The sequence below is a fragment of the Myripristis murdjan genome, chromosome 18 (genome assembly GCF_902150065.1).
Source record: "Myripristis murdjan chromosome 18, fMyrMur1.1, whole genome shotgun sequence".
NCBI lineage: Eukaryota > Metazoa > Chordata > Actinopteri > Holocentriformes > Holocentridae > Myripristis > Myripristis murdjan.
The window spans coordinates 23,184,353-23,199,266 of record NC_043997.1 but is presented as its reverse complement, the minus strand read 5'-3'; the positions used below and the strand labels follow the sequence as shown (position 1 = coordinate 23,199,266).

The following is a 14,914-nucleotide window of genomic DNA, read 5'->3' as shown; positions in this document are numbered from 1 at the left end:
GTGACTACTTGTAAAACAGATTTCGTCACTATTACAGGTTCCTCGGGCAGTTAGCGAGTTGGAGGAGCCGGGGCCATCGTGCAAAAAATGCTACATCAGTGAGGGAAAATGCTTAGTTTGTTGTTCCGCACAGATCTGATAAAGCGATGTGTCTACTCCGCAAGCAGGTGAATGCAAACTACGAGGAGTTTAACATAAAACACCATCATGACACCAATCAAAATGTCCAAATTCACAGGCGAGGAGCACACAGCTAAGCTACAACAATTTCAAAGAGGCTGTCAGTTTTTCACAAATCTGTTTTAGCCTCATTAACCACAAATTGTGGTTATTTTCCATTACTGGCTGCAAACTGATTCCAAAGCATAAATTGTAGATGTGCACCTTTGTCATTAAAACATCTACAAATAGACAAAAAACACAACATGCATTTGTAATATCATTCAAAATGGCCTGACTTTTAGTCTACAGTTGGCTATAAATGGAAATATTTGTTTTGGGATTATTTTGTGCTCTGTTTTTCTTAGGCGGCTCTAAATCCAGTGTTTGTCAGTCATCCTAACCCCTGGACTAACAGATCCTGCATACGATGAAGCTAAAGCTAAAATCATTTCACTTTTGTAGAAAACACCCCTTTTCTTGCAGTGTCCTTTTTTTATACAATCAAGCCGATTTTAGAAGTGCTGTGATCACGATGAATTGAGCATAACATATAGAAAAGATAGACCGAGGGCTGGGACTTGGGGGGGCCCATGCTTGTCTTGGCTGAGGACCCCCAAACCTTTATGTCCACCCCTGGAAGTGAGGGAATTCATTTATTGAAGACTCTGTGTGTGTGTGTGTGTGTGTGTGTGTGTGTGTGTACAGGTCTCTTTGGTGTATGAAACAGGCTACACTTTTTAAGTAAGACATTTTTAACAAATGTTGGATCTGCAAATCTCCGCTGATACTTTTGCTGTGCGTTCTCACGTATTTGGTTGTGTGTGTGTGTGTGTGTGTGTGTGTGTGTATGTGTGTATGTGCGTGCAGCAGGGTGTTTGCCCAGCTATGCGTGCAGGATAGGAGTGGTGTCTAGGCTCCCGGAGGAATGCAGCAGGTACATAAATACCCAGGCAGCGTTTCCATGACTGCTTTTGAAGTTGTGGTTTCCTGGAGCAGTGTTGACGAACTCATTCCTGCCTTTTTTTGTGTTGATATAATTCCTAATCTCTTACTTTACAGCTTGGAGTGTTCATTGAGAAAAAAGACTACGGAGACAACGGCGGCAGCGGCGTTACAGCTCGGGCTTGCCAGTGAGCTTGCGAGAGCAAATCAACCCTGCAGGCGAGGAAATGCTGTTCAAATGTGATGTGCGCTTGCTGCAGTAAGAAACACACTTTATGACAAAATTGTGTGTCAGCAAAGTAAATGCCAGCTCTCACATAAAAACCCTGTTGGTGAACACCACCTGATTCACCCCCCCCCGCCTGCCTCCCCCTCCCACACACACACACACACACACATCCTCTATTTTGAGCCAGGGCTGACCATAGCTCCTTGTAGAGACTTTAAAGTCACCCTCAGCAGATCCATGGCAACCACTTGTTGAAGCCTCACTGCCCGTTGCTAAGAGATGGGATGTATTGGACCAGAAAATCCTACCCCTCGACACCCCACCACCCCCTCACCCAACCACTCTCCCCACCTCCAGTCAGCCCCCACTCCAAACCCACCACCCTGTCCATCGACCTCAGCAAATACAGCCCCCCATATATGCACAAACTTCCGTCAATTAGACTATGGGCCTACTTTCTTTTGTTTTTTGCCAATTTCAAACTGTCACAAATGATACGCTTTACCAAAAAAAAAAAAAAAAAAAAGGTTCTCGGGACCAGACTGTTGCTATTTAATAAGCGGATGCCATACAGATCCCTTTACGGTGATGTAAAGTACCATTTTGCAAAGGTTTTCTATTGCGCCGTGCTAAAAAATGGGACCTTTATGGTGCTGTAAAGAATCATTTAAGAGTTTGGGAAATGTTCCAGACCAGCACAGGAGCCTATCAAGGAGCACAGTTACTTATTTATTTATTTATTTATGTATTTATTAGATAATTTATTTGTAATTTACTGGGCAGTGAATAGAGTCTGTCAGGAGTTCCATATTTATGTGTGTGTCTTTTTATTTCTTTTTATTTAACAGCAGCATATCAGAGGGGGTTTTGCATGCAGTGTCTTATTTTATTTGCCACGATATGTTTTGTATCTGCTAATATCCACTGACGAGATGTTATCATGCAGTCATCATGGTAATTTACCAGTCATGGAGGTCAGGAAATTAAAAGTTCTCAGGTATGTTGGATTCATTTTCAAAGTGGGGTGACGGGACCTTTTTTGAGGAGATGGCAGGAATATTTGAAGTGGCTCCCAGAGATCCTTAAGGGGGTTCGAGGAGCCCTTAAAGGGTTCCACAGGTGTTTTGAGACCTTATAATTTCTCTATAATTTGCTTCACTTGTGATGATCCCAGGCAGAGCATGTGTAAAAATGACACAGAGCGGACAGCAGCACGGTTTTACATCAGCTGCTCAAACCTTCTATGTGCAATCTAATGGGATCTCATCAAATGGGGGTCCCTGACATGAAAATGCTGGAGAAGTTAGAGTAAAGCCACGGTAGGTTTTACCCCCCTGCATCCTCCATCCTCCTCTTCCTCCTCTTCACCCCCCACTTTCCCTCCCATCCCCTCCCCTCACTGGCCGATTAGCCGGTGCAGGGCTCTCTCCCATTTCCATGAGAAAGGCGGCGGTCGGTGAAAGGGTTAAGCCTGAGGACGAAGCCCCAGAAAGCAGCGCTAATTTTCTGCCCGGCGGGGGAGCGGGGGGAGCGGGGAGAGGGAACAAAGCGGCCCGGGGGAGGAGCGGAGGACTCCGGCTTTACTATCTGCACCTGCGGCCTGAAAAGCCGTGGACAATGCGCCTCCGAAACGGCCAATTACGAACGGGCCAGCCACCCGCTTTCTCTCCGGAGAGGGGAGGGGGGAGAGGAGAGAAAAGGACGAGGAGGGGGATGGAGAAAGTGAATTTAAAAAGAGGGTAAAGAGAAGAAAGTAAATGATCGACCTTTAAATCATTCTAGGCGCTATAGACTAAGCCCCCTCCCTACCCTATACAACCCCCACCCATCACCTCCTCCCACCCCGGTTGGACACCCATGTTCTCCAGCAAAAGTTGAGTTTTGTCCGCCTCCAGAGTTTTATTCGGAGCGCCCTGAGGCATAACGGTCCGCTTGTGGAGGCGCAGTGAAAGTGAACGGGTTGGTTTTGATTGCCCCTATGCCATGCTTGTTATTTTCTATAATGATGCGGATGGGTGAGGTCATGGATGCAGCAACAGCTGAGCGGCACTTAAACTCATCTGATGGCGCACAAAACAGGCATAACCAACTTGTACAAGTCACCTGAAGAGAAAATGACTGGCCTGGCCATTCAGTGAGAGCGACTCGGAGATAAAGCAGAGAGAGAAAGAGCTGTTTCCTGAGATAATTATTCTGATTGTTATCATATTTGTTGTCCCATTAGGAGCAGTGGCAGCAGTTGTAGACTTTTTGATTAGTAGGCCGTCAACATTCATACTTTATATATAACTCATTATAGGGACCGTTTTGTTTAGTTAAATGTGACCCACTGGAGCAAATTTCCCTTTGCAATGCAAATGTATTCCCTACTGACACTAAGTAACCGACAACAATCTACATAGTGGCCTTTGTTTTGTGGTATTATAATAAAGGGAAATATACAAATCAAGTACTTTTGTTTGTATGTTGGAAAGAGGTGTCTGTTACAGGAAAATAGCACATAGGCTAGTTTTCATTTTATTATTATCAGCTTCAGTATATCAGATTTGATTGCAAACTAACTTGCATAATGTATTTCAGAAAATGTCAGAATCAGTGACTGTGGAATTAGCTGCACAGCTACATGTGTGTAATCTGTAATGTAAAGGTGATCACTGATCTTCATTCATGAAGGAACTGAAGTGGCCCCTGGGAAAAATCAGGTTTTCCCTCCATGCTTCACCCTTCACCCACAGGGAATATTGTCAACGTTTAAAATACGAGGGCAATCATGACAAAGACGTCTATTTTTATTTTTACTTTTTATTAATATTTTTTTCTGTCACCAGTGCCATTACAAAATGACAGTTTTTAAAAAAACCAAAAACATTAAGACCCTTAGTATAAGAGCCACAAAAAAGTTTTATACAATATGTACATGAATGCTGCAAAACTTTGTATCTTACACTATTTACAAGCATGAGTATTAACATACTAAAAATAGAAATACATGTCAGTATTAAAGTTAATTTTCAAACACTTGGATTGCAATGTAAACATTCACGCATTTCTTTAATATAACTTAAGGTGACAGACCTCCCTTTTCAAAAAGTGATAAATCAGGATGACTACAATTTACCCTTTTCCAATGCAAGCAAGTTCTTGTTAGTAATGGATTCCTCAGAACTAGAGCAACGGTCCACATGACAATCTACAACATGCTAAATATTCACCCAGTTTTTGCAGATTGAAAATATCCAAATGTAGTTCCCTTTAAGTCCATAGCAGCACTGGTAACTGTTCTGACAGCGGGGTGGAAAACGTCAAAACAAAAACAGGGAAATGACCCACAGAGATGTCACTTCGGGGCGACTATGATCAGAAAAACCTTGAAGCAAAATTAGTCAAGAATCAGATGGACATATCTGAAAGAGAGTCAAAGATGGAAACAAAACAGGTTTGTTGTAGATTTAATGGGACTTTGATACATTCTCTTCATTAACGGTAAAGTGAAATGGCTTAATTAAGAATAAAAAGGATATGTCCTAAAAGAAAAAAAAAGGTGGGGGGGTGGGGGGTTCTTGTGGTTTTCCAAGATGGATTAAATTATTCAAGTGTACCTGCAAGTTTTTATTTTGTTGAGAGTAACACCGTTGAATGGAAATGCAGCTTTTCACATCAAATTTCATTCAGTTAATGATAAATCCTAAGACTGTAACACCTGCCTAGAGCAAGTGACAATTATTAAAAAGAGCAACTTTGGATGCTGCCAGAACAGCGCAACTCAACTAAAAGAACATTTACAAAAACAAAGGGTCAAACAAACGGCAAATCCATCTAAAAAAAATAACTAATTACACCATATAATTAAACTCAAAATGGCAGCAAGTCACATGCCTTTTAAGCTTGAGCATTACAATCCAGTGATGTGGTTTGAGTGCGGCTGATAGCTACCAGACCAGAATATTACAGTAGTTAAGATTTTTGTAAGCATTTAAAAATGAAGCAATCATATCACTTTTGCATTCTAAAAGAACACAGATCTTAGCAGAGTTTGTACAGTGTTTACTCCATTGGATGCAGTGACGATTGTCCAAGGTATTTACCATGTCATCCAATAGGATTGAGATCAACTGATAAAAAAAAATAATAAAAAAGGCATTCACTCAACCAAGCCCAAGGCACAAAGTTCATTCTTAGAAAAATATTTCTTATTATTCAAGTTGTGTAATTCCCTCCCCTCATTTCACCCAGCAGGCTGCTCTCCAGCTCCTTGAAGAGGGGAGAGCAACAACAATCAAAAAACCAATAAGAAGAGCACTTGCAGGTCATGTGATGTGCGCATCACCGGCCTGGAGATGGGTCACCTTGTTGCTAGTGTTTGTTGGTGCCTCTCTGAAGTGTTGGGGTTGCGGGTGGCAGTCACCGGCTCACAGGTGAAGCGGTGGAAGACTGAAAGCCCTGGTGCCGGGGGGGTGTGTGTGTTGAACACCCGGCACTGCGAGTGCCGGCGTCACAGCCGCACCAGACGACGGGACAAACCAGGGAGGACGCAGAATTGGTATACAGTGGAACATTCAGGAGCCCCAGTGACACAAGTGGCAACATGAGGTATCAAAAAGGGTTTGTGATTGGATGTTATTATGGTCAAGTTCTAGCAAAAAGTAAAAGACAAAAAGGCTAAATTCATAATATGTACACGATAAACAGATGACACTGTATTTACAGCAGCCCTTCATGAGGAGAAGTCCACTGGAGATGCTGGCAAATTGAGTTGGAGTCGCAGCCATGTGTATGAGTGTGTGTGTATGTGGCTGGGGGGGGGGGGGGGGGGGGGGGGGGTTAATTAGCTGGGTTAGATGTGTGTAAAGTCTAAGCCATCAATTGAAGAGGTAGAAAAAGCCTTTTTATCTTAAAAGTAGAAGAAAAGCCACGCCTTGCATGTTTGCTGCCAGATGTGGGTGATTACAGGTGTTTGTGTGGAATGCATGGGCCTGTATTTGAGTGTGTATGTGTGTGTGTCGCCATGTTACTGTCAGCCTAGAGTCACCCAGACCAGACTCCATCCCCGGCCAGCTGTGCATCATGAATGTTACTGGTCCTCCCACACCATTCAGTCTTTAATCCCATCATCCCCAGTTATGAAACCGGCCCTTTTCTTAGATGTGTGTGAGTGGGACGGTCCCAGTGAGGTAGTGCTGCTGGACGCTGCTGTAGCCCCTCTGTGCTGCCGTGGGGTCGCCGGTGTCCCCTCCTGGGCCTGGGATATACATGCTGATCATGTCCCTGAGGTCGCCCTGCAGGGGCCCGCGGTGGTGGCTTGGCGTCCCCGTCGGAGGTGAGTGGGACACCGGCTCTGGTTTCACCATGGACATGGTGACGGGGCTGGGCTGCTGGGGGCTGCTGCTGTACGACATGGGGCTGTGGGGTGGCAGGAAAGCACAGAGGAGGAGAAGTCAGTCCATCTGAGAGCATAAATGCACAGGGATGATGATACATTTGAATCTGATTAGTTTTCATCACAAGTTTGATGCTGTCCATACTGAAAAAGGAAAACTACAGCCTTGGATACTCATCAGTTACTGTGAGTTGTGGTGAACTGTGAGTTTACTTTTTAGAGCTACTTTCCCGCAGCTTGCTTTGTCTCTTATCCCAGAAAGCCCCTTGCCACTGGGGCTACTGCTGATGGAGCAGTTGCCATCTTTGCCTCCCTAGGATGGATTTCTCCCTGTGTGAGTCAAACGGATGCAAAATGGTGGCTAGGATGGCTAGATGGAAAGTTATCACCGCACAACAAAAGTGGACCCAGAGATGCAATGTGTATTATCAGTAGCTGTTATCATGTTTAGTATAGAAATTGCTCGTAAGTGTTCTTTAAAGCAGTGCTTCTCAACCATGCACTTTCATTACCGAAGAGTCTGCCTCATCTGTTGGTGTGTTAATCAGCAAAATCAACTACTCAAGTGTTTGACTGGAATGAAAATCTGCAGACCAAACACTGGCTTGTTTGGCTTGTACCTCAGCAGAACCCTTATATTGCTAGAAAAGTTTCTTGATAGCAGCTTTTTCATGGGACACTCCATGATAATACGAAAAAAAAAAAAAAAAAAAAGAATCAGTTGCATTAAAATAACTGAAGTAAGACTGTGCACAGTAACATAAGTACAAGTCAGTGAGACTGGAGCTAAAAACTAGTTAACACTGATCATGTGCTCTCTATAAGAGAGCTGGTTGCAGACTATTAAGTTGATCTTGTGTAAAGAGTTACTGAATGTCCCATTAGCCAACTTCTTTACAATATACAAATGTGGGACTTTTATTTTTATCTAGAAATGGTCTGCAGTCTGAGGTTGTACACAGTTCAGAACTGTCCAACAACACACTTTCAAAAAAAAAAAAAAAAAAAACTATCTTGAACCAAAATAATCACTGTTAAAATATCAGTGGCATTATGTTAATTCATGCATTGCTTGTTGTGTTTGCTTCTGCTAGAGGAAGTTGAGGCTTGTTTAGGAATGGGAAGAAGCTAATGCTGCATGAACGTGTCTTCCTCATGTAAAACCACATCTCCCCATTTCAACATTGAGCAATGAGTCAATATGTCAAGTGAGTCAAAGAGGACTCTAGTCTTCAAACCAGAAAGCAGATTATTCATAATGAGTGTGGTACACCTGCATGTTGAGACAAACAAAGAGGGGATCAAGGAGACTGATCGCTGCATATTTGACTGATCTAAAGATCAACACTGGCCTAGTTTACACTGCCACCTGCAAACTCTGTTCCCACCCCCACCACTTTAGACAATCTCATGTCTTTGTAGCTGTCCAAAAAGGAGGAAGGGTTTTGGTGTGTTTGGACCGAAACGAAAATCTCAAAAGCAAATGTGATTAAAGTGGAGCTGATGTCAGGTGATCACTGTCAGACCATGGGTATATCGCTTTAAAAACAATGTCAGGTTTCAGCTGGTTCCTAAAAACATTTGAATGAATCGAGTCCCAGTGCGACATTAACATTTTGATTTTGGGATTTGCGTGATCATTATCATAATTTTCCCCAACATGAAAACTGCTATGTGGAAGCATGGTCTCAGACCCCATTTGCTCTGTTCGCCACAGTGGGATAGGACAGGCCCAAACAAGTCAGGCCACCAACAGAACTTAAACATGCTTTTAAAATCTCAGTCAACATGGACTTGAGGAAAAACATTAACGTCAAAATGTTTATGAAACCACTCTAATCTTCCATTTTGTCAGTTTGTTTGCAGGTATTCCTCCATTATATAATTCTGGCCTGTTGTTTTCAATGGAATTTAGTGGGTGGATGAGGTTCTGGGGAACTATGGGGACAAAATGTACAAGGGGACAACAGTGGGGGACGCTGGGTAGACGAAGCACCGGGGAGTGGCGAGGAGACCCGCTGGGGGATGGCAGGTACGTGTACTGTGGGGTTGTGGGTAGGGGACCACACACAAAGCAGTCCTGGCTGCTGCAGTGAAGTCATCCTGATCAACATGCTAGGCAGGATCCAGAAGCAGAGTGGAGTGTTACACCCATAACAAGCAGCCCACAGAGTGACGCTTGTTATTCCAGCAAATTCAAAGTTCCTGACTGAATGGAAAGGATTTCATTCCTCTTTATTATTGAATGTATCTTGAAATGTGTTTAAAAAGGGATGTTTTAAAGTATGCCCTAGTTTATTCTAGGTCACAGTCTCACTTCATGCTGCGTATATCCATACTTACATGGCACTAGACCTGTTCTCCTCAAGGCAATTTCAGATCACACATCAGTGCTTCAATCTATTCCTTTCATCTCTATTAAACTGAGCTCTAATCTCTTGACCATAATCTTCAAGAATTCAACATTGTCACTACTCAAAAAGGTTACTCAAAGATTCCTCAAGAAACCAAAGCTCCTAAATCAACAGATCAATCAAAATCTTATCACTTGGCAGGGGTAGGAGTGCTGTGTGAGAAATTTAGAGTTAGGCATCAATCTTAATTTCCAAACAAGCAAATCCAGTTTAGCAACAAGCGAAGTGCATGATCTGATTCAGAACTAAATATTGACTCATTAGTCTCAGGGAGTTTCCTCTAGTTGGTTAATTTGGAGGACATTCCCATAAATGCCTGCTAACAAGTTTGTATTTATAGTATGTATAGAAACAGAGTGCATTTACAGTATGTATAGAAACAGAGTGCATTTATAGTATGAACAGAAACAGAATGACATTTGTTTCCAGGCTATATACACAGAAAAAAACAAGTGAAAAAAAATCTCTACCAGACTTAGTAAAGGCTGTAAAACAAATATAGGTATAAGACCTATTATGGGGTAAAATCTTCAAAATGCAAATTAAAAATTAACTGTAGACTTCAGTGTATCTTTTGCAAGCTTTTGGCAGTCCGTGTTTAAGCATAGAGGATAATTAATTGTTATGTACGGATTTATGGTTTTGTGTGGTTCTGCTTTTTCAACAAATGGGTTTGTGGAGAGAAAGTGGCGGTTACATAGAACAACATTAGAAAACTACTTTAAACAATCGCGGTCTTACAATCCAATACAATGCTTTAAGCGTTCGGGAGGACAAGGTTCACGGGAGAATATGTGCGGTTTAATCATAAAAGAGGGTCGCAAACCACGAGTTAACCTGAAGGTAATTATTAAATTAACCTCAGTGAATTCTGGAGGTTTATTTCGATTATCACCATTGCGCAGGGTGGTGAAATTTGGGGAGGGCGGACAAAATGTTTCAATCCGGACAGACTGAAACTGCCTGCGGCTGCAGGCAGTTATTCGACCAACATTTTCTTCTAATACCTCCTTCAAATTATTCTGAATTAGCCTATGCTTTGGTTATGCCAAGAAGGAAATACATTTGAGAACACACCTAAAAATAATTACATGTGAGTAAATGTTCCCTGGCAGAGCTACCTGTCAAGACTCACCTGTATGAGTTGGCTCCGTTCATGTAGGTCTGTGCTGCCGTCATTGCAGGGGGGTACTGGAGGGCCGATAGATCGTAGCGGTGGAGTTGCTGCGTGTAGCCGAGCGCCTCTCCCTGCATGCCGGCGTACCCCCCGGTGGGGCCCCAGCCGTAGCTCTCCATCCTGGGACTCCCGCCTTGGCCCTGCGCCGCCGCGGCCAGCAGGTTCCCGGCTGAGAGCGGGTACTTGCCCACCTGAGTGTCTTTCTTCAGCAGGGGCTTGGTCTTGCGGCGTGGCTTGTACTTGTAGTCCGGGTACTCCTTCATGTGGACGGCCCGGAGCCGCTTGGCCTCGTCAATGAACGGCCGCTTCTCGGCGTCGGTCAGAAGTTTCCACTCCGCTCCCAGGCGCTTGCTGATCTCAGAGTTGTGCATTTTGGGGTTTTCTTGGGCCATCTTGCGCCTCTGGCCCCGGGACCACACCATGAAAGCGTTCATGGGCCTCTTCACTTTATCCATCGGGTCGCCTCCAGGCGGACATGCCGTTTTGGAGCTGGGGTGAGAGTTGCCGTTGCTGCCCATGTTCCCGGTCATGTTGCCCGTCACCGGTGACATTCCCTGGGAGGTCTGGTGCGTCGGAGGCTGGCCGGTCGGCTTCAGCTCGTGTTCCATCATGCTGTACATCTTCGCTTTATTTAATTTGCCTAAGATAACAAAACAATTTTACCACTCAAGCACAAGAGTCGCAGCCTTTGTCGCCGTCCACCTGGCGACTTGTGGCCAGGTTTCCCTACTGGTTGAACAGGGAGCACCAGGTGATCCAAATCAGCTAATTAGTGAGGACACACCCGCGAGACGAACCCAGCCGCAGTGACGAGGTCGGTGCTACTTTTCAACTTAACAAGTCAGAGCGAGCAGTCATTAGGCTACAGGTGACTGAAATACACTGATTTTGGAAAGCAGATACAATGAAACAAAGAGCAGCTACCTCTTCTTCGCTCTAGTAAAAAAGTAGCCAGGCCCACCAAGACGCAGAAACCCACTTGTTGACACTCGGCCGGGTTACTCAGACTGAACTGATCTGCCTGTTAACCAAAAAAGTTCTCCTGGTCCCCTTGTGCAGTTGTGGCCGGCCGTCGACCAATAGCAGAGCAGGGAGCCTCAGCATGTGCGCGTGCATTTGCATCTGAACAGGCGCGGGCTCAGGGTGCGCGAGACACTTGTTGATGGCAGAGAAACCGAGAGAGACAGAGAGAGAAGGGGGGGGGGGGGGGGGGGGGGGGGCTCTGAATGAGAGAAGTAGCGTCATAATCAGTTATTAAGTAGATAGCTCGCATTCAAAGTGCAGATATTCATTATGCACTTTGCACGCACGAGGTTAGTCCAATTCTCAATCAGTACAGCTTAACTGCTGTCAACCAAAAAAAAAAAAAAAAAAAAAAAAAAAATTAAATTGGGGAAAAAAAAAAAATTCAGACCTGCTGGGTGGTATCCAGTAATCTGAAGGTCTTAATGATGACTGGAAATATTATGACTGGAAATTACTGGCTATATTATTCTAACTATTTTAATGACTTCTGAATATAAGTTTGTACTGCAATTTTTAGGTCATGGCTTCAGTTCGGTTTGTTTTGTTCATCAGGGAGGAAAAAAACACTACTGTTTCCAGTGCTCTTTGTATTTTGCCTTATTTGCTAAAATAACTTTTTTTCCATTTTGAGATTTGGGATAATGTTATGAAATCAACAAATATTCTTTCAAAGGCAAAAGTCTACTTAGACTATTTAAAACAAATAAACATAAAACACTTTCAGTATATTCATTAATTCAGCCAAGTATATATGTACATATATAGAGAGAGGTAGAGAGCTAGATAGAGATATACACACGCGCGCACACACACACACACATAGGCTAAAAACTTTTGGAAGATATTAACCTAAAGGATTTATGTTTGCCCATGTAGTGATTCTTTGTCTGGGTCAGTTCCCTGTTGTACATCACAGGTACCAACTTTGTTAACTCACTTATCAGTGGAATAACTGGGGAATGGCACCTATGACTGACTAATCAGTTGAAGCCTATTTCATTTCTTTATTTAGTCATTCCAGTGTAGGCCTGCAGTAGGCTGCTTTTTCAAATGCACAACAACGGTAGGCCTAATTATTTTTTCAGCCAGCGAATGAACTGGTTGTTGTGTCTGCGTTCGAGCCAAGTGGTTTTCAGACGTCTGACCCTCTTTTCAGATGATTGTCCTGAAGACGTGTCTCTATACACGGTATTGATTCAGCCACAATGGCGCACAGAATTACTTTAGAGCCGCAGGAGAATAAGGAAGAGCTCTGTTGGTTTGGCCAAATAGACCTTTTATTATGCTGCCTTCCAAGGTCTTTGTTAACAGCAGTGTTTCCTCAAACTACAAGGAGCATGCTGCTTCCCAGTCTTCCCATCCAGGCTTGGCCTCAGGGATGTAGAGGATAAACCCACCTTTTAAACTGTGGGACAGAGCTGACCAAGTGTTTGGCAGAACATCAGTTACATCCACAGTAGCTTATATACCTTACATCACTACAATTAAACTGATGTAATTCATATGAAGAGAGTCTTTTAAGGCATAATAATACATATTTTAATGCAGGTTGAAGGTAAAATGAATTTTTCTCTATTTCAGTGGCCATTTGCCTGTGTCAGCTCAACAGTTTATCATGCAGGGATGTCATCCCTCCCGATTATTCAAGAATTCTGCTTCTTTGACTTAAAAATGTGAGGCATGTGAATCAGATCTGCAGATCTGCAATAAATAAATAAACCAAAAAGGCGTGTGTGAAGGTGTGGGGGTAGTGAGCTGCCCAAGTGGAATTTGTAGTGGAGATGATTTGAGGACATCTGATTTTACATCTGATTGCATTTGTATTCTGGTAGACTATACGTGTTGTTCACACAGTTCATAGTAATGCAGCAGAATATCCAAAAAAACACATGCACACGAGAATGTAAAGAGTGTGTTTTCTGAGTTCAGTCTTGATTGTGTTTCAGAGGTTTACTGTGTTGACAAGCTGACATGCTGGTGGTCAAAGCAACAGCAGGGAATTCAGGAATTTTGGTTGGGAGGTTAATGGGTGGCAGCCACTCGTTGTGTCACCATTAGCTCATCTAATTAAGACTTAAACGTGTCAGTGTAGAGATGATGGTCAGTGACTGGCTCAGTGAATCACGCTGAATCACCTTGGGCTGCAGTGTGGCTGTTGGACACTTCATCATTCATCCCCTTTAGAGGCTAAAATCATTTCCACACTCAAACAGGTTGTTGGGATGACAATATGAAATCAACAAATGGAAAATGACATTTTTATCAGCCTCGATGTTGAGAATCATTGCAAATGTTATTGAAAGTGCAGTTGATACAATTGGATTTGACGCTTTTAACTTATATTTTGTCAAGCTTGAAACTAAGTAGATATTTTGATCTGCCTTTCCTTGTTGCCAGCCAGATTTTTTTTTGTTTTTTGTTTTTTTTGTTTGTTTTTTTTTGTTACAGCCCTTCTACCCTGTCCTAAAACTCCACAGTGATCACAGTTGGGTTCATCTTTGATCAGCAGAGGTTTTAACAGGTCACCCACCAATTTGTAATAAGATGATACAGGACATGCTTTGCATTTTAGATAATCCATGATAAATTACCAATAATTTACCATCTTTTGGATTGGACTCTGAGTTCTGTTTCTAGTACAGTTCTAATGACCAGAACCAGCTGGACTTCAGCACTGTGCAGATCACAGCACTGGATGGAAGGATACACATATTCAGTGGTTATAGCTCCAACTATCCAACTTCAACGTATTTCAAATCCACTGTGTAAATAAGACAGCTTCAGAGCTACTGTAAGGTTTGTTTTTTCACTTTGACGGAGACAGGCTAACGACTCCTATAGACTTCAAGTCTTTATGCTAAGCTAACAGGAAATGCTACCCACAGAAACCGAACCACTGGACGTACAGAAGTGAAAATGGTATCCAGTATCTTGTCTCAGTCTGGGTAAGTCAGATGTTTTGGAGTATTAAGGCCTCCTCTCATCAAGTCATTGGTCTTTTTTTGTAGTCCTGGATGGATTTTTTGCCGAAAGATTAGCCAATCCGATTAGCTTGTGTCACATGTCCGAAACTAGTAATCATGATGGACGTGGAGCTGTTGATATCCTCGGTCTCAGAGAATAGAGAAGCCATGACAGCAACAAACAAAAACAACTAACATGGCAATCACCTGCTGACTACATGTGAACCCACCCATGTGAGTTTCTATTGAAACTCACTGTCAAGTTGTATTATGCTGTAGTTTTTGTAGTGTAGTGGAGGAGGCTGGTGAAACCTGAGACACACACACACACGCCAGAGGAGTCGACTCAGAGCGGACAAGCTGCTTCTTTGCTTTCATGTAAGTGTTCAAATTTTTTATGAGACTGATGAAAATTTGTCAAAAAAACATTGTGAATATTTTGTGTCTTTTGTTTGCGTCTGACTCGCTTTTAATCCCTAAAACACTGATTCTTTGGCTTTGCCCTCCAACCAAATATATTCTTCTACCTCCATAGCAGCTCTGCCTCCATCTAATGTTGGTCGAGCTAAAACTACGATGTCGGTATCTTGCTAAATGTAATATGTCAGTATGAACACTGTGGCA

The 14,914-nt window shown here is 43.0% G+C and overlaps 1 protein-coding gene across 1 annotated transcript; it reads right to left on the bottom strand.

Moving 5' to 3' along the window:
- Positions 1–4,194: 4,194 nt before the first annotated feature.
- Positions 4,195–11,380, bottom strand: sox19b (SRY-box transcription factor 19b). Its single transcript, XM_030076608.1, has 3 exons — positions 11,226–11,380; positions 10,260–10,941; positions 4,195–6,733 (listed from the first exon to the last, which is right to left on the bottom strand). The coding sequence occupies exons 2-3, from the start codon at positions 10,919–10,921 to the stop codon at positions 6,472–6,474; spliced, it is 924 nt and encodes a 307-aa protein (XP_029932468.1). The 5' UTR covers positions 10,922–10,941; positions 11,226–11,380; the 3' UTR covers positions 4,195–6,471.
- Positions 11,381–14,914: the final 3,534 nt, after the last annotated feature.